Source organism: Jaculus jaculus, chromosome 20 (genome assembly GCF_020740685.1).
Source record: "Jaculus jaculus isolate mJacJac1 chromosome 20, mJacJac1.mat.Y.cur, whole genome shotgun sequence".
NCBI lineage: Eukaryota > Metazoa > Chordata > Mammalia > Rodentia > Dipodidae > Jaculus > Jaculus jaculus.
Genome location: NC_059121.1, coordinates 9,730,458 through 9,751,213, shown reverse-complemented (window position 1 = coordinate 9,751,213; position 20,756 = coordinate 9,730,458). Strand labels below are relative to the sequence as shown.

General features: G+C 37.9%; 1 protein-coding gene and 1 pseudogene across 1 annotated transcript in view; one reads left to right on the top strand and one right to left on the bottom strand.

The window, feature by feature from the left end:
- Positions 1-18,051, top strand: part of LOC123456274 (zinc finger protein 585A-like) — a 545,778-nt gene extending 527,727 nt beyond the window's left edge. The window contains exon 8 of the mRNA XM_045139051.1: positions 16,335-18,051. Coding sequence (XP_044994986.1) covers positions 16,335-17,599 — 1,265 coding nt within the window. The 3' untranslated portion in view covers positions 17,600-18,051. The remainder of the gene's footprint in view (positions 1-16,334) is intronic.
- On the bottom strand, positions 13,099-16,318 carry LOC123456287 (annotated as a pseudogene).
- Positions 18,052-20,756: the final 2,705 nt, after the last annotated feature.

The following is a 20,756-nucleotide window of genomic DNA, read 5'->3' as shown; positions in this document are numbered from 1 at the left end:
TATAATACTTTCCAGGTCCATCCATTTTTCTGCAAATTTCATAACTTCATTTTTCTTTACTGCGAACTCCATTGTATAAATGTGCCACATCTTCATTATCCACTCATCTGTTGAGGGACATCTAGGCTGGTTCCATTTCCCAGCTATTATAAATTGAGCAGCAATAAACATGGTTGAGCATGTACTTCTAAGGAAATGAGATGAGTCCTTTGGATATATGCCTAGGAGTGCTATAGCTGGGTCATATGGTAGATCAATCTTTACCTGTTTTAGGAACCTCCACACTGTTTTCCACAATGGCTGAACCAGATTGCATTCCCATCAGCAGTGCAGAAGGGTTCCACTTTTTCCACATCCCCGCCAACATTTATAATCATTTGTTTTCATGATGGTGGCCATTCTGACAGGAGTGAGATGGAATCTCAGTGTAGTTTTAATCTGCATATCCTTGATGACTAGTGACGTAGAACATTTTTTTAGATGCTTATATGCCATTCGTATTTCTTCCTTTGAGAACTCTCTATTTAGCTCCATAGCCCATTTTTTGATTGGCTTGTTTGATTCCTTATTATTTAACTTTTTGAGTTCTTTGTATATCCTAGATATTAATCCTCTATCAGATATATAGCTGGCGAAGATTTTTTCCCATTCTGTAGGTTGCCTCTTTGCTTTTTTCACTGTGTCCTTTGCGGTGCAAAATCTTTGTAATTTCATTAGGTCACAGTGGTTAATCTGTGGTTTTATTGCCTGAGCAATTGGGGTTGTATTCAGAAAGTCTTTGCCAAGACCAATATGTTGAAGGGTTTCCCCTACTTTTTCCTCTAGCAGTTTCAGAGTTTCCGGTCTGATGTTAAGGTCTTTAATCCATTTGGACTTAATTCTTGTGCATGGCGAGAGAGAAGAATCTATTTTCATCCTTCTGCAGATATATATCCAGTTTTCCCAACACCATTTTATGAAGAGGCTGTCTCTTCTCCAATGAGTGTTTTTGGCATTTTTATCGAATATCAGGTGGCTATAGCTACTTGGGCTTACATCTGGGTCCTCTATTCTGTTCCACTGATCTACATGTCTGTTTTTGTGCCACTACCATGCTGTTTTTGTTACTATGGCTCTGTAGTATAGGTTAAAATCAGGTATGGTGATACCACCAGCCTCTTTTTTGTTGCTCAGTATAATTTTAGATATTCGACGTTTTTTTGTGATTCCAAATGAATTTTTGGATTGTCTTTTCTATTTCCATGAAGAAAGCCTTTGGAATTTTGATAGGGATTGCATTAAATGTGAAGATTGCTTTTGGTAAGATTGCCATTTTCACGATATTGATTCTTCCAAGCCAGGAACAAGGGATGTTTCTCCATTTTCTAGTGTCTTCTGCAATTTCTCGCTTGAGTGTTTTAAAGTTCTCATTGTAGAGATTCTTTACTTCCTTGGTTAGGTTTATTCCAAGGTATTTTATTTTTTTTGATGCAATTGTGAATGGGAGTGATTCTCTGATTTCATCCTCTGTGTGTTTGTTGTTAGCATATATGAAGGCTACTGATTTCTGTGTATTTATTTTGTATCCTGCTACATTGCTGTAGGTTTTGATCAGCTCTAACAGCTTGCTAGTAGAGTCTTTAGGGTCCTTTATGTATAGAATCATGTCATCTGCAAATAATGATATCTTGATTTCTTCCTTTCCAATTTGTATCCCTTTTATGTGTGTCTCTTGCCTTATTGCTATGGCTAAGACTTCCAAAACTATATTAAATAGAAGTGGGGACAGTGGACACCCTTGTCTTGTTCCTGATTTTAGTGGAAAAGCTTCCAGTTTTTCCCCATTTAGTAATATGTTGGCTGTAGGCTTGTCATAAATAGCCTTCATTATATTGAGATATGTTCCTTCTATTCCCAGTCTCTGTAGGACTTTTATCATGAAGGGATGTTGGATTTTGTCAAATGCTTTCTCCGCATCTAATGAGATGATCATGTGATTTTTGTCCTTCAACCCGTTTATGTAATGTATTACATTTATAGATTTGCGTATGTTGAACCATCCCTACATCTCTGGGATAAAGCCTACTTGGTCAGGGTGAATGATCTTTTTGATATACTCTTGTATTCTGTTTGCCAATATTTTGTTGAGAATTTTTGCATCTATGTTCATGAGGGAGATTGGTCTGTAATTTTCTTTTTTTGTTCTATTTTTGCCTGGTTTTGGTATCAGGGTGATGCTGGCTCATAGAAGGAGTTTGGTAGAATTCCTTCTTTTTCTATTTCCTGGAAAAGCTTAAGAAGCAATGGTGTTAGCTCTTCCTTAAAAGTCTGGTAAAATCAGCAGTGAATCCATCTGGGCCTGGGCTTTTTTTAGTTGGGAGATTATTGATAACTGTTCAGATCTCCATGTTTGTTTTCGGTCTATTTAAGTGATTAATCTCATTTTGATTTAATTTAGGTAGGTCATATAGATCAAGGAAATCATCCATTTCTTTCAGATTTTCATACTTTGTGGAGTATATGCTTTTATAGTATGTCCCTATGATTTTCTGAATTTCTCTGGAATCTGTTGTGATGTTACCTTGTTCATCTCTAATTTTATTAATTTGTGTCTCTTCTCTCTTTCTTTTGGTCAGATTTGCTAAGGGTTTCTCAATCTTGTTTATCCTTTCAAAGAACCAACTCTTTGTTTCATTAATTCTTTGGATTGTTCTTTTTGTTTCTATTTCATTAATTTCTGCCCTAATCTTTATTATTTCTTCCCGTCTACTGATTTTTGGTTTGCCTTGTTCTTCTTTTTCCAAGGCTTTAAGGCGAAGCATTAGGTCGTTTACTTGCGACCTTTCTAATTTCTTAATATAGGCACTTAAGGCTATAAATTTACCTCTTAGAACTGCCTTCATTGTGTCCCAGAGATTTTGGTATGTTGTGTTCTCATTATCATTTGACTCTATAAATTTTTTGATTTCCTTTTTGATTTCTTCATTGACCCACTCATCATTTAGTAGTGTATTGTTTAGTTTCCATGATTTTGTGTATGCTCTATAGCCTTTCTTGCTACTGATTTGTAGTTTAATTCCATTGTGGTCAGATAGAATGCAAGGCATTATTTCAATTTTCCTGAATTTGTTAAGATTTGCTTTGTGTCCTAATGTATGGTCTATTTTAGAGAATGTTCCATGTGCTGCTGAAAAGAATGTATATTCTACAGCCTTTGGATGAAATGTCCTGTATATATCTGTTAGGTCCATTCCTTCTATGACCTCATTTATTCCAGATGCCTCTCTGTTTATTCTTTCCCTGGATGACCTGTCAATTGATGATAGTGGGGTGTTAAAGTCACCCACCACCACTGTGTTTGGTGTTATCTGTGACCTTAGTTCTAATAGTGTTTGTTTGATGAATTTGGAAGCCCCCAGGTTAGGTGGATATATGTTTAGGATTGTAATGTCCTCCTGTTGGAGTGTGCCCTTAATCAATATAAAGTGACCTTCCTTATCTTTCTTGACTAACGTCGGGCTAAAGTCTACCCTGTCTGATATTAGGATAGCAACCCCTGCTTTTTTTCTAGGCCCATTTGCTTGAAACACCGTCTTCCTACCTTTCACCCTAAGATAATGTCTATCCTTTGTAAAAAGGTGAGTTTCTTGGAGACAACAAATTGTAGGATCCTGCTTTTTAACCCAGTCTGCAAATCTATGTCTTTTCGTTGGGGCATTGAGACCGTTGATATTAAGATATATTATTGAAAGGTGTGTATTTATGTTTGCCTTTTTTTTTTTGTGTGTGTGTGTGTTTCTGGTTCTACCTGTGCTCTCTTCTGTTAACTGGTATTTGAGTATAGCTTGTTTTTTCTAGGTTCCTTATATGTGTGCTTTTCCCTTTGTTCAGCATGGAGGATTCTATCAAGTATTTTCTGTAGAGCTGGTTTTGTCTTCAAATACTCCTTTAACCTGCTTTTGTCATGGAATGTCTTTATTTCTCCATCTATTTGAATGGATAACTTTGCAGGATAAAGTAACCTTGGTTGACAGTTGTTATCTTTCAGATCTTGGAATATATTACTACAAGCCCTTCTGGCTTTAAAAGTTTGTGTTGAATAATCTGATGTAATCCTGATGGGCTTGCTTTTGTAGGTAACTTGATTTTTCTCTCTAACTGCTTTCAATATTTTTTCTTTGGTGTGTGTGTTTGGAAGGTTGATTATAATATGGCGAGGAGAGGTTCTTTCTGGGTTTTGTCTGGCTGGGGTTCTAAAGGCTTCCTGTATCGGTATTGGCACCTCTTTCCCAATTTGGGGGAAGTTTTCCTCTATGATTTTGTTGAAGATGCCTACTATGCCTCTGGAGTGGAGTTCTTCTCCTTCTACTATGCCCTGAATTCTTATATTGGATCTTTTCATAGTGTCCCGAATATCTTGAAATTCCCACTCATACTTTTCTATAAGTTTGTCTTTCTCTTTGTTGGACTGCATTAGGTCTGCCACCTGGTCTTCTAGCTTAGATATTCTGTCCTCCCCCTCATCCATCCTACTGGTGAGGTTTTCTACAGAGTTATTTATTTCATTAGCTGTCTTCTTCATTGCTAGTAATTCTGACTGGTTTTTCTTTATCATTTCTATTTCCCTATTTATGTCTTGTATTGCCTTGTTTATTTCATTAAATTGGTGTGTTGCCTCTTCTTTGATTCCTTTGATTTCCTCATTGATTTCTTCTTTGATTGTTTTCATGTGTTCTTTGACCTCTTTGAACATATTTATAATTATTCTTTTGAACTCTTTCTCAGGCATTTCCTCTAACTCTTTCTCACTGGAGGACATTTCTGATGCATTAATACTTTTAGGTGGATTTATATCGTCTTGCTTTTTAGTGTTTCTTGTGTTATAATGTATATATTTTTGCATCTTGGATTAAGTTAATGCTTGGATTTTCTAGCTAGCTGGGTATTCTTAGCTGTATCAATTGATTTGATGTAATATATTTTCAGGGTAGGACCTTAAGGTGTTAGGTGTGGCTCTTAAGACTCTCAGAGTATCTACAAAGATGTTCTTAGGGGTTGAGTTTCCCTGCTATAGGAGTATTCAAGCAGGCTGAGTGGAATAAAATACAGGTAGATTCTAAAAGTTAACTAAACACTGTACACATTCAATCAAAAACAGCCCCGAGTATGTATGCAAGAGTAGTTATTATAATGACCAGATCCTCTATCAACAAAGAGGTTTAGATTTCTGGTCTGTTGAGGGATCCAAGTCAGCTTGTGATCAATTGAGACCCTTCCCTGGTGCAATCCCAGTTACCTTGGGTGATTTTGGTCTCAGTCAAGTTGCTGCCTGGGTCATCGGGCTGCTGTTCTGATTTCTGGAGCTGGGCACTTGCTTTTCCTACGGGGCAAACTGAGCTGCTGCTGCTGCCTCTGCTGCTGCTGTAGCTGCCACTGCTGGAGCCACCAGTGCTGCTGAAGCTGCTGCTGCTGTGTCCACTGCTGTTGCTCCCCCTGAAGCTGCTGCCGCCGAGTCTACCTCTGCTGCCACTCCTGGGTCTGTTGCTGCTGGGGCCGCTGTTACCGGTGCTGGAGCTGCTGATTTTGCTGCGGAACTCTGCTCCTGCTTGGGTCCCGTTGTCAGCCCAAGTTGATGTGGCCAGGTTCCGGGCCGCTGCTCTGTTCGCTGGAGCTGGGCTCAGGCGGTGGGGGAGGGGTGGGAGCCGCAGCCGCTCTGGTTCTCTCGCTGCTCCACGTGTTCTTCTACCTCGCGGTCTGCTCCTCCGCTGCTCGCTGCCGCTCTCCCCTCACGTTTCCCAAGTTGCAGAGAGCGCGGTGTGAGGGAAAGCTCCCGCACCTGGCTTTTCCTGCGGCTCGAGCCGAGTCTGGCGGCTTTCTGCTGCGCCGCGGCGGTTGGCTGAGCTGCCGGAGCCGCTTTTTCCGCCTGTGCGGGCTCTGGATGCTCTGGGACTCTTCTACTTCTCCGCTGCCGCTTCAATTTCCTATACACCTCACTTTTTAGTAAAAGTGTGTATTTTGCTGAGTTTTTTTGGACTTTTTCCCCCCTAGGCTGCTTTGGCGTGGTACCTATGCCGCCATCTTAACCGGAAGTCCTTAAAGAAATTTTTATGTGTTGCCCAGTCCTTAATTTTGAGGTCTTCCCTTATATGTAACACTACTTGTTTCACTACAGCCCTGTGCTAGTTTATGGGGAAATTTTACTTTTCTTTAAATTTATTAGTGAGTGTGTGTTTGTGTGTGTGTGTGTGTGTGTGTGTGTATAGTGGGCTGTGGTCATTCATGTACCTTACTACATGACCCTCTTCAGATTATCTTCATGAGGATCAGACATGTGACATTTGTGTAGCGCTGTATATGGGCGGTTTGCGGCATTAAACTTTGGTCTGCAGGCTTTGCAAGCAGGGATCTTTAACTGCTGAGCCATATATTGTGGAAAATTTTGAAGATGTGAATAAGTTTTGTAAAATTATTATTAGGCAATTATGCAGTTTATCATATGGAATCATTGTTTTCTACATGGAAATTTTATTATGGTGATGCTTACATTTCTACTTTGAGCAATATTTTGTACTATTCATTTTTTGCTTGTGTGTGTGCATGAAGAGTGTGTGTGTGTGTGTGTGTATGTGTGTTTGTGTGCAGTGTTTATGTGGTGTGTTGACATGCATATGCCTTTATCAAGCCCTATGCACTTTCCTTGCTGCTGTTCAGTTACCTGTAGTGGCCAGAGTGGAACGTCAGAGGGCCTGCTCTATTGTTCTTCCATTTGACATTATTATTTTTAATATAAATGTAGTTATTATAATTATTTACTGAGGTGCTTTTATGCTATATTATTAGTAATCACAATACTCTGCAGCAAAGTTTCAAGTGAATTGAACATCACTAGTATTTCTTGTAAATGAAAATACTCCATTAAAGGTGCTTGGTTATTCTTACACTACAGTTCTCTTCCCATCATAAAGTTGGCTACAGTCTTGGGGCACTTAACTATGCAGCAGGTGCTGTGTTACATACAGTATATGAGGTGCTCACTTAATATGCACAGTCACTTTATGCATAATGCATGTTTCCTATCTGCTTCTTACAGATGAGAAAACCAAGGCTTAGGAGATGTGTCACTTGTCCGATGTTGGGTCATTAGTTATATAACTGGGTTCCCCCTAATAGCCTCTGCTGTTTTTTTTTTAAAGATATATTTTTATTTATTTATTAGCGACAGAAAGAATGAGTGTGCCTAGACTTCCAGCCACAGCAAACTAACTCCAGACACATGCACCACCATGTGACTCTGGCTTATTTGGGACCTGTAGAATCAAACATGGGTCCTTAGGCATTGCAAGCACGCACCTTAACTGCTAAGCCATCTCTCCAGCCCCTTCTTCTGGTTTTTGTAGCATAGAATTCTTGATTTGAAATTTGGGAAAATGTCTTACAGTTTTGAAGATTAACACACCACTAACACATTTGATTTTCATTAGATTATCTTTCTGGTACTTATTTCTAGTATGACAGAGCAAGGCAACTAATGTAGTTTTACCTATGAGTTTGCTCTACATTGTTTTATTTATGAGTTTATGTATATAGTTTGTTTTAAAATATCTCAGAGTATAATGTATAAAAATATCTCTGTGTAACATTTTTTTTCATTAGAAACTGTAATGCATCATGTGTTTTTATGATGATTTCCCTCCTCTCTCTCCCCCACTTCACTGAGTGCCACTCCTTAGTGGGATTGCTGTTGTTCACCATGGTTTTGTGGATTATAAATTGTGAGAGCAGCAGTCAGTCAATGTGAGTGGGAGGTGGCAATGTCTCTGGCTATTGTAGTCAACCCTGTGGCTTTTACATTCTTTCCACCCCCTATTCTGCAAAATTCCTTGAGCTTTGGAAGGTGTATTTTAAGTATACTTTAGTGTTGAGCTTTCAGTATCTTCTGGATTTCTGCTTTAGTGCAGATTGAGTATCCTCACTGTCTATCTATATTGCTCTGATACAAGTTGTTGTTGTTATTTACTGAGTTGCTTTTATGGTATATCATTAGTAATCCCAATACTCTGCAGCAAAGTTTCAAGTGAATTGAATATCACTAGTAATTCTTGATTTGCCATGGAAGCAGAACTCATGCTCATCTCACCAGTTCCTCTGCGCTTTCACCTGGGTCCTAGCTGCTGTGCTATGAGTGCTTCATCTGATCCAAAGATTCTTGTTTTGTGGGTGGATTTTGGTTGTCCTCAGTCCTTGCTACTTTCTGAAAAATAAAAAAAAAAAAAAGATTCTCCAATTGAGAATGAGATCAGAATAGGTCAAGGGGAATAAGCATTGTTAATTTAGAGAGATTTTGATCAGAGTGGCCACACTTCTGGCCAAAGTCTAGTGGGAACTTTTCATTGGGTTTCATAATCTTGGTCTCCATAGAATTCTGACTTGTTTCCCAGCTCCAGCTATATATTCCTTTCTACCAAGAAGATCTTGTAGCCAAGCAAAGAGTGTTTACCCACCTACTGTGAGAGCCACTATTGCACAGGTATGTGAATCTTCTCAGATTTGTTCCTTTCATATAGCAGGATCTCCTGCTTGCTCACAACATTTTTGGCCATCTTCCTTCAGCAGCTTATGTGATACTTTTCAGCACTACACATGCTAACCGTCTGGGAACTTGCTTCCAGATTCAGCTGGATCTCTTGATGTTCTGCATTCATAGCATGTGTTGTCCACAGCAATAGGATAATATCTTTGCCCTCAGGTGGGTAATCATGTTCTTTGACAGAAACCTGTCCTGTTTTGGGTACATCATATGTCTCTCCGATCATTGTCTGGAACTGGAAGGCAAAATCCAGATCCAACTGTTTTATGATAAAACTTTATCCCATACCCCTCAGGGCCCTTCTTACCAGATGATTCCTTCGTGCTCCTGTTGAGGGTTGTATCTTTTAGTTTTTTAGTTTGCTATCCAGGAGGACAGTTTCCATGATATCAGTTCCTGCCTTCCCATTCTCTTTTTCCCCAAGCCCTTACATCTGTTTATCTGTCACTCGAGTTGCTTGTCAGATATGCATGGGCTGCAAGCTGTTCCAGTTTAACAATCTCAGATGAGAAAAACAAACAAACAAACATGTGGCACTTGCCTTTTTGTGCTTCTGTGAGTTCACTGATAGGATCTGTTCCGTGTCTGTCTGGCATTACTGTTTTTGGCCTAAGCCTCCTATTCCTGATTGCAGAACTGGCTGGTATTATTGAGGGAGGGTTTATGGTTATCATAGCAAGTGTTCCCCTGCCAGCATTTGACACACTCTCCCACTGCTGTTGTCCACCTGATGTTGGTGAGGGAGGGGTCAGTGTCCACTCTATGCTCATGCCATCATTATCTCTGCCATCGTGGAGCTTTCCCTTAAGTCTGTAAGCCAAAATAAACCTTTTGTCCCACAAGCTGCTCTTGCTTGGTTGATTTCTGCCAACAATGAGAACCTGGCTGCAACATAGGGATTCAGATTTTTTTGTCTGTACAACCCTGTATGTCATGTGGTTACAGGCCTGCGTGGTCTTGCAGTTTCGATTGGATCTGGAAAATTGAACTCAGAGTCTTTCATTACCACATGCCTACAGAAGAACAATACTTACCTGCTGAGTCATCATTCTAGTTATAGTGTGTAGCATTTTATGTGCTGTTCTTTATTTTTTTTTTTATTACATTCAGGAGTTTTTCACCTGATTGATTGTTATTTGTTCTGTATTTTAGATGTTTTGTCTGTACATTGTACAAATTACTTTAATGCTGATCTATGAGTTTATACCTGAGAAGTTGCTAGTTTCTGTATTGAGTCTTCTTTTATAACTGGTTTTTGGTTTTACTCTTGAATTTGCTGTTCAGATGTGTTCAGATTATTGTGAGCTTTGTCAGTTTCTTTCACATAATAGAAAATTATTTCATGGACACTTTATTTCATTTGTGTTACTCTGGAACATTGTTTTTATATATATTCACCTAAGGGCCATTCTTATAAATCTAAAGACCATTCTTTCTTTCCTTATATTCTTTCCAATTTCTTAATTTTCATGTGGCCTTTTAAAATAGACATGTGATTTTTCTGTCTTACTACTCTTGTTGTGAATCCTCTTTTCTGTTTTTCTTTAATTGAGATCTTCTCCCACAACCTTTCTCTCTTGTTCTTTTTATGACCACTCTCTCTCTCTTTGTCCCACCTATCATAAATGTCATTTGTTCTATTTCTTGTTTCATTATGTTCCCCTTACCTTATGCTCTATTTATTTATTTTTCAAAAATCTTTTTTTTTTTTTTTTTTTTTTTTTTTTGCTGGGCATTGTGCCACACAATATTTTTCTTACTATGTGGGAAGCGTAGGTAGAGGGATCTCCATGAGCATGAGGGCAGTCTGGGACTACAGCATCTGTTCTTGTTCAACCTGGCCTGGAGTGAGTCCATGTCTTGTAAAAGCAAACAAACAAAAAGTCATCATGTAATCTATCATGCTGTTCAATGTCACTTTTGGGTGAGATTTACAATTTCAACTTCAGGGAGATATTCTAGATAATAAACTCCAAGAGTATAAGCTTTTGCTAAGCTAACTTTGTATTTCACCTAGTAGAGTAGAGATCAATTGTAGAAATGCAGCTGTTATCTTCCAGGAGTCCACGTGATATAACACGTTGACAGAACATGTACATTATTTCCCAATTACAGGGAACTGTTTGGCCAAACCAGATTTGATCTTCAAGTTGGAGCATGGACTTGCACCGTGGAGTGTAAAAGAAGACTCAATTCAGAGTTTTCCAGGCAAGTAAATTCATATCGTGTAACATAGGTCACTGAAATGAGAACTCATCACAAATTGTCATGAAATGGAATTTCTTTGAAACAGACACACTATGACATGGAGAAAGCACATCCCTGTTTTTGCCATTGAAGAATTCTGCCCCCTCCCCCCCCATGTAGAGTCTCATTCTAGCTCTAGCTGACCTGGAATTCATTAGGTAATCTGCAAGTGGTCTCAAACTCACATCGATTCTCCTACCTATGCCTCCTGTGTGCTGGGATCAAAGGTGTAAGCACCACACCCTGTGAAAAATGTTTCTTTTTTCATGCATTCCAAATTTAATTTCATATGCTGGTGGTCTTGGAAAAAATTATATGTTACATGGTTGTGCCTTTTATCACTTGTCCATTTTCTGTATGTTTCATTATTATATTCCTATTAGTCAATTTCTCTGCTGTGAAAAATTCTTAAAAGAAACACCTTAAGGAGGAAGAATATTTATTCCATTACATAATTCTATAATGGTGGTTGTGTAGAGTATTTAATATAATTACATTTACAGTCAACTGTGAAATTTCGAAGGAAGTGAGAAAAGAGAGCATATGAGATTTCATAAGGGATGGGTACCGTTTTATGAAATTTCCATGAGAAGAATGTAGGTAACAACAGTATACTAGCTTTGTGAACAATAAGTAATGTGTCTGGGCTTTGAGGAGCATTTGAGACTTTAATGGGAGTGGAATCTGAATGAGTGTGCATTCTTAGATACCAGGTAAAGCCACAGATATAACATAATAGTAGGCATTAGAAAGAGCTCTTGTGCCTAACTAGTGGTATCTGTAGTGTTAGTAGAAATATGAGTCTATTGCAATGGTTAGTTCTAGAGATTCAGTGCCATATGCCCTTCAGTCTATAACAGCAGACTAACATTAGAGATATGCTAGGAGAAAACCTTTGAAATTTTTGAAACTTGAAAACATAATCCAGGGAGTCTAGAAACATTGAATATTTATCTGTGAGAGATGGGCACAATTTCAGAAGAAATATTTCATCTGAAAGTGTTAAATGTAGAATTTCTGATCAAGCTTTCATTAGAGAGCCCAAGGAGATAGACATTTGGGTATGTCACCCTTCGTGGTGAACATTCATTCCCATTGCTTATTGATGTCCAATAATGGAGTGTTATTGATTGTGTTGTTTGGTCTTTGGACATTCATTATAGCTTCACTTGTTGAATTCTAATGTGGATCTGAAAAATTTCAATGCAGGTCAATTACATGGGTCAATTCTAACCCCTTATCATATTTAGTTAATCCTTGCTTGGGCACTTAAGTCTGTGAATTGAGCTGAGTCCTCTCTTCTGGTTTTTCATTGTTTGATACACAATGGAGATGCCTCGTATTTTTGTCTGTATATGGAGAAAATGTTGGACTCTCAAGGGTATCCAGTGACTTTTATATGAAAATACATTACTTTTTAGTACAGACCTGTCACTGACCTTGCTAATGGGTTCATCCATCAACACATACACCACAAATTTCAACAGTGAGCAAAGAATGACTATATGCAGTACAGATGAAACACCATTACTTAATAAAATAACCACTTGGGAGAAAGAATATAGGCGTTGTGCAATTTGTTATTTCAAAAAATTTTTTTTTTTTAAAAAAAGTAATGCTACAATTTATTTCATTTTCATGATTACAGATATTATATAGGGCATAGTAGACAGATAAAAGCAAGCACCTTTCCCACATCTGCATCTGACCAGAGGCAGCAATTTTCCTTTTGAATGATGTGCAGATTAGCTTGAGTTGAAAACCGGCAGCAGCAGGTCTTTGTAATGAAGGTGCTTCTTCACTGGCAGCCCAGCATGGTAAGTGTGAGCCATGCTGTGAACTCTGAGTTGGTCATCCAACTTGGGTTAAGGCAGGCACTGTTAAAAGCTTCCTCCCCTTCACTGACACAGGCCAGCAATCAACTATTACCACATAAAAATAAAACCGTGCTCCCCATTGATTGGAACCGTAGTGCCTGGGCCCCTTTTAAGAGCATTAGCTCCCTGAGAGGAAAAAGAGGTCCTAACCGACTGCTTTCTTGGACAATGACCCCCGTAGAGCGTACCTAAGGTCCTTTGCAGCAAAAATCAAGATCACCTTGGCCAGTTCATCATTACTTACATACAAGGTGTGTTTAAAGCTGATTACAAACCATGTATTGCAACCATAATCCCAAGAAATTGTTCAGTTTTAGCACATTTCTGCAAGTGAGAAATCATATCAAAGCAAGAGTGACAGTTCATCATCTTTTAGAAGAAGGAAAATCCAGAAGGCAGAAACAAAAATCCCAAACTCATCAAATTCCACGTCTATCTTCATAGCCTTTGTTGACAAAATCCAGACTCCTTTCTGTTCCTAATGTGAGGAATCCATCTTCAGGGTCAAGAAGAGTTTTCAGGCTTATCTTTGCCATGGCCCATGAGCCCCAGTCCTTCAATAGGAATCTCTTTCTCCTTGTTGCTTTCTGAACACACTGCTGGTAGCGCTCGAAGAGGTCGGTGCGCGGGTCCCCAGAGCCGTCCCCTGTCAGGAGCTTCTCGGCAAACCAGCGATGGAAACACTGGTCGTACTCCCGCTTCATGTCAGTGCAAGCCTCCCCGACGCTGTTTATGGTGAAGGCCTAAAAATTTTTTATTAGCGTTTTCCATGATTATAAAAAAAAATCCCATGTTAATCCCCCCCCCACTTTCTCCTTTGAAATTCCATTCTCCATCATATTACCTCCCCATAGCAATCATTGTACTTACATATATACAATATCAACCTATTAAGTACCCTCCTCCCTTCCTTTCTCTTCCCTTTATGTCTCCTTTTTAACTTATTGGCCTCTGCTACCAAGTATTTTCCTTCTCACGCAGAAGCCCAATCATCTGTAGCTAGGATCCATATGAGAGAGAACATGTGGCGCTTGGCTTTCTGGTCCTGGGTTACCTGACTTAGTATAATACTTTCCAGGTCCATCCATTTTTCTGCAAATTTCTTAACTTCATTTTTTTTTTTATCCACTGAGTAGAACTCCATTGTATAAATGTGCCACATCTTCATTATCCACTCATCAGTTGAGGGGCATCAGGCTGGTTCCATTTCCCAGCTATTATAAATTGAGCAGCAATAAACATGGTTGAGCACGTACTTCTAAGGTAATGAGATGATCCCTTTGGATATATACCTAGGAGTGCTATAGCTGGGTCATATGGTAGATCAATCTTTAGTTGTTTTAGGAACCTCCACACTGATTTCCACAATGGCTGGACCGGATTGATTTCCCACCAGCAGTGTAGAAGGGTTCCTCTTTTTCTACATCCCTGCCAGCATTTATGATCATTTGTTTTCATGATGGTGGCCAATCTGACAGGAGTGAGATGGAATCTCAAGGTAGTTTTAATCTGCATTTTCCTGATGACTAGTGACGTAGAACATTTTTTTAGATGCTTATATGTCATTCGTATTTCTTCCTTTGAGAATGCTCTATTTAGCTCCTTTGCAGTGCAAAATCTTTGTAATTTCATGAGGTCCCAGTGATTTATCTGTGGCTTTATTGCCAGAGCAATTGGGGTTGTATTCAGGAAGTCTTTGCCAAGACCAATATGTTAGAGGGTTCCCCCTATTTTTTCCTCTAGCAGTTTCAGAGTTTGTGCATGGCGAGAGAGAAGAATCTATTTTCATCCTTCTGCAGATATATATCCAGTTTTCCCAACACCATTTTCTGAAGAGGCTGTCTCTTCTCCAATGAGTATTTTTGGCATTTTTATCGAATATCAGGTGGCTATAGCTACCTGGACTTACATCTGGGTCCTCTATTCTGTTCCAATGATCTACATGTCTGCTTTTGTGCCAGTACCATACTGTTTTTGTTACTATGGCTCTGTAGTATAGGTTAAAATCAGGTATGGTGATACCACCAGCCTTATTTTTGTTGCTCAGTATCATTTTAGATATTCAAGGTTTTTGTGATTCCAAATGAATTTTTGGATTGTTTTTTCTATTCCCATGAGGAATGCCTTTGGAATTTTGATAGGGATTCCATTAAATATAGGTGTTCTGCAATTTTTTATTTTTCAACTATTTTTCAACATTGATAACTTTCTTTTCACTTTATTCCATATTGTAATTTTTCGTGTTTGTATTTTAACCCTGTTTATTTTAGTTACTATTACTTTGCTCTAGTATTTTCTTGTGGTATGTTTTTGTTCTTTGCCATTTTCATTTCCATCCTCATTCTTTTTTTCTTCTTTATCCAGAGTATCAATACTTGTAAACAATGTTCATCTGCTATTATCACTAGATACCAGTATTTGAAAAATATAAGATAATCATGTCCACATTTCTTAGTGAAGCAAATATTGTCTGGGAAGATCACTCCAGGGGGTTAATGTGCTTTTTTCATAATCAAGAATTAAGATCCCCAGAATCAACCAGAACACTGAAATTTCCTCATATCATGTAGCTCTAAATCATGGCATATAAAGTAGTTAACAACAGGAGGCTCTGCCAAACAAGTATAAAGGCAATGACTAACACCAAAATTTGACGTATTATCAGAAACAGTACCATACCTTTTAAAACTTACAAACCTATATGAACATAAAAACATATAGTAAACAACAAAACCTATCATGAATATGATCCCAGGAGAAAGGTCGTAGTGTAGAGACCAGAAACAATGCAGAAAAGGTAAAACATGTCCTTTTATTGTAGTAGACTTCTGCACTAATCTTGGTAAACTAATCATCTGTATAAATCCATTGAAGATGTGGTAAAATGCTATGTGAACGCCTTGGCAAGGAACTGCAAATGAAATGAAATAAAAAAGGGAAACTTTTTTATACTCACTAGGTTACTTCACTGAAAATTAAATTCTTTTCTTCTATTTTTTTCTTTTAATTTTGGAAGAAGAAAGACAGATGGAGAAAAAATTGGCACACCAGGACCTCAGCCAATGCAGTCAGACTCCAGATGCTTTTGCCACATGGCGGACATTTGTGGCCTTGTACATGCCTCACCTTTGTGCATATGGCTTATGTGGGATGTGGGTAGTTGAACATGAGTCCTTAGGCTTCTCAGGCATCTCTCCATCCTGAATATTATATTCTTGTATATACCTAATATGAGATAGAATTGCTGTTGTCAAAAAATTAGACCAGAACTAATTGAGGCAATAAAATCAAGCAGAGAAACAAATGTATAGTCACTTAAAGATCTTTAATATATTGTGTGAATATTGGAAAACATTTGCTGAATATGTACTCTGTTGTATAAGACAATGCTTCAAGTCAAGCAACCCACCATAGAGTATAATGATGTCAGTTGAATTGTAGTAGTAATATAATTAATATAGTATTGTGAGCTGTATGTTCTTACAATATATTACCTTTCCAAATAGTATGATGCCTTTGCGACTGAAATTTTCATTTAATATTAGGAATATAATAAATTCCTTTCTATTCCTCAGAATTGAAAAGTGAGCAGAACATATACTGGAGAAAGTCTGATCTCACTGTGCATCAGCGAACTCACATAGGTGAAAAGCCATATGAATGCATTGCATGTGGGAAATCTTTCATCTTCAAATCGCAGCTCACAGTGCATCAGAGAAGTCACACAAATGAAAAGCCATATGAATGCACTGCATGTGGGAAAGCTTTTATGTCCAAATCATGGCTCAATGTACATCAGAGAATTCACACAGGTGAAAAACCATATGAATGCATTGCATGTGGGAAAGCTTTCATCTTCAAATCACAGCTCAAAGTGCATCAGAGAACTCACACACATGAAAAGCCATATGAATGCACTGCATGTGGGAAAGCTTATTTCTCTAAATCACGACTCACTATACATCAGAGAACTCACACAGGTGAAAAACCATATGAATGCACTGAGTGTCGGAAAGCTTTTTTCAGCATGTCAGGGCTCACTATGCATCAGAGAACTCACAGAGGTGAAAAACCATATGAATGCACTGAGTGTGGGAAAGCTTTCATGACCAAGTCACGGCTCACTGTGCATCAGAGAACTCATACGGGTGAAAAGCCTTATGAATGTGCTGCATGTGGGAAAGCATTTGTCTCCAAGTCACCGCTTATTATGCATCAGAGAAGTCATACGGGTGATAAGCCTTATGAATGTGCTCCATGTGGGAAAGCGTTTGTCTCCAAATCACAGCTCACTAGGCATCAGAGAACTCACACAGGAGAAAAGCCATATGCATGCATTGCATGTGGGAAATCCTTCACTTCCAAGGCACCTCTCATTATACATCAGAGATCTCACACAGGTGAAAAGCCATATGAATGTACTCTATGTGGTAAATCTTTCATCTCCAAGTCAAAGCTCACTAGGCATCAGAGAATTCACACAGGAGAAAAGCGATATGAATGTACTCTATGTGGTAAAGCTTTCATCTCCAAGTCACAGCTCACTGTACATCAGGTAAATCACACAGGTGAAAAACCATATGAATGTACTCTGTGTGGTAAAGCTTTTGTCTTCAAGTCATACCTTTATGTGCATCAGAGAATTCATACCGGTATAAAGCCATATGAATGTACTGCATGTGGGAAGGCTTTCTTTACCAACTCAGATTTTAATAAGCATAAGAGAACTCACACAGGTGAAAAGCCATATGAATGTGCTGAATGTGGGAAAGCTTTCATCACCAAGTCAAATCTAAATAAGCATCAGAGAACTCACACAGGTGAAAAGCCATATGAATGTACTGAATGTGGGAAAGCTTTCATGACCAAGTCACATCTAGATAGGCATCAGAGAACTCATAGGTCATAGCCATGTGAATGTGCAGCATGTGAGACATCCTATATGCTCAAGTCACTTGTCCCTATACATCAGAGTACTAACACAGGTGAAAAGCCATATGAATGTAATAAATGTGGGAAAGTTTTATACTGTTATACCAGATCTTAATAAACATGAGAAGGCACAGGTGAAAAGTGCACGAATATGAATGTGGGAAAGCTTTTATTTCTCAGTCACAACTCAGTATAATTAGAGAAGTGACACTTAGGAGAAACCATATTAATATTGGAAAGCGTTCATCTCCAAGTCATAGCTTACTGTTCATCAGAAAACTCAGATAGGTGTGAATTCATAAGAATATATTGGATGTGGGAAGTCATGTCTCAATAAGGATCAAAGAATTCAATCAGATCAAAAACATGTTGAAAATTTAGGTAGAAATGTTTTCTTTGCTATGCCCATCATTATCACAGACTTTAAGCCTGTGAATGTGGTAGCATTTCTGCTAGAAGTCACAAATCACTATTCATCAGTGAAGTCACATAGTTATGTAGCCAAATGAATGTAATGAATGTAGGAATGGATATATCCAGGTGTTGCACATTAATATTCATCAGAAACCTCATACAAGAGCAAAGTCATATCATGCAATGAATGTGAAAAAGCTTTTCCTTAATGATCTAGCAGGAATTCACACATGTGAGATACTATATTAATGTAGTGAATATGAGAATATTCTGAAAGTTGGAAATCTTTTCCCTGAAATCACAAGTCACAAAATATATGAAAACTCACACAGGTAAGAATATAGAATATTGTCTTTCAGCCACATCTCACTATGCATCAGAGAACACATACAATTGAGTAGACACATGATTGTGGGAAAGCCTTCTTTACCCAGTCACAGTTTACTATGCATCATAGAATCAATATACCTTGAAAATCATATGAACATAATGAATGATGAAAACATCTCTTCCATATTTTGTGATAGCCATGTATGGCAGAACTAAACAAGTGAGAAGCCATACACACACACACACACACACACACACACACACACACACACACACACAGATATCTGTATTGTTGCTATATAGGATTTTCATTCAAAACTCATATATCATTTTACACCTGAGACCTTTGTGCAAGTGTGAAATGTTACAAAGTAAAACCCAGGAGCAAAATTGTACAAACTTCACATCAGATATTACCTGCAGATCATATTTGTGCATCTGAAAAAAAATCATACACTTTGTTCTTTCTGTCATTGCTTAGTAAACTTATGGAAACTTACTGATTTTTTTTCTATTGGAATTGGTTTGTGGGAAGTATATGGAATGAGTTAGAAATTTGAGCTTGAGGAGACGTTCTGATGTAACCAAAGCTTGATGGACAATTGTGATATGTTTGAAAAAGCTAAAAGCAGAATGAAATGGGGTAGAGGAAGTTTTGAGAGTATTTAGTCTAATAAGCAGTTGTCTTACCAGTTCCTGAATTTGAAAGAAATTATCTGTTGTCTGGTAGAGGATTTTGAGAATTTTTAATTTCAAGATGTAAATTTTTAATTTCAAGATGTACAAGCATCATTGGCTTTATTTTATTGCTGTCCTTCCAAGTAGGCTTCATTCTTCCTATATTTATAAATTTTGTCAGTATATATTGGTTTTGCAAGTCCAACAACAGCAGGAAAGTGGGGACAGTTAAGTAGACAAAGTATTCAGATTGCCACTTTGCAACTAAGGGAAGTTTTGATGTTCTTGTGTGGAGACCCTATTATGTCAAAAGTGGAGCTATGAAAATGAAAAATGTTTCATTGCAGCAACTCCATTTTTCTGGGAATTGGCTGTCCTGGAATGCTGCTCATGTTGCTGTAGTTTGATTTTTCCCACAAAGCTAGCATGCATGTCTAGAGGGGTTAAATTAGGAGAATACTTGATTTTTTGCTTAGTTTCCCAGGGTAAGGCTGCAAGATTTGATGTTTGTCCTGTTTGTTTTCCTATGTATATTGTTTCAACATTGCCTTGGTATGCCTTTTTTGTATGGAAATATTTGCCATATGTCTTTGTGTTGGAAATAAGTAACTATACTCTGAGTTCAGAAGGTTCACAGTTAGTAGACTTTCTGGCATCTCTATTTAGATGTTGGATTTTTGAGTAATATTATATTTGCTAAATACTATGGAGATATTTTTATGTCAGACAATACAAATCTAATCATAAAATGGTCATTAGTTTAAATGGGTCAGGGGAAGAATTTGGATGTTTGAATGTAAAGTTTCTCCTCTAGTCTCATGTTTTTGCTCACTTCATGCTTACTTGGAATTCACTATGCAGTCTCAGGCTGGCCTGTAACTCTTAGTGATTCTTCTATCTTTGCCTCCCCAATGCAACTAAAGGCAAATGCCACCACACCAAGTGGTTATTCAAGTTTTAGTGTATAATTGATAGAAGATGTTATGAATGTAAAAATAATATCTTTAAAATGATTATTAAAAATATTTCAAAGGACTTGGAGATGGTTAACTGGGAAAAGTGAATACCATAAAAGCATGAGCATGATGGCCTGACTTTGGATACCGTGTACCTACATAATAATGTATGTTATGGGTTTGGCAGAATTGCTCAGTGACTAAGGCACTTGCCTGCAAAGCCCATTGACCAATGTTCAGTTCCCCACTACCTACATAAATTCATATGCAGAATGTCAGATGCATCTGGAGTTGGGTGAATGCAGGTAGAAGCCTAGCATGTCCACTCTCTCTCTCCCTCTCCTGATTAATAAAAACTAAATGAATAAAACAATTAAAAATACTAGTTGTGATTGATTGTTCATGTGTGTAATTCCAGAAAAAGAAAGGGGCACCCAAGGAATCCCAGATCTGACTATCTAGATTGTGTAGTTGAATTGATTACCTTTGAGTTCAGAGAAAGACTTTGTATACATACATCTAAGCTCCCAACATCTAAAACTGGAAGGTACTTATAATTTAAACATACATATATATATATATATATATATATATATATATATATATATATATATATATATATATATATATATATAAAACAAGCAGTGACATTCTAAGGGCAATCTCTTAAACATAGAAGCAAAAATGTTAAACAGAACCTTTGGAAATAAAGGCAAGAATACATAAAAAATATCACTTATTGCAGTTAGAATGGTT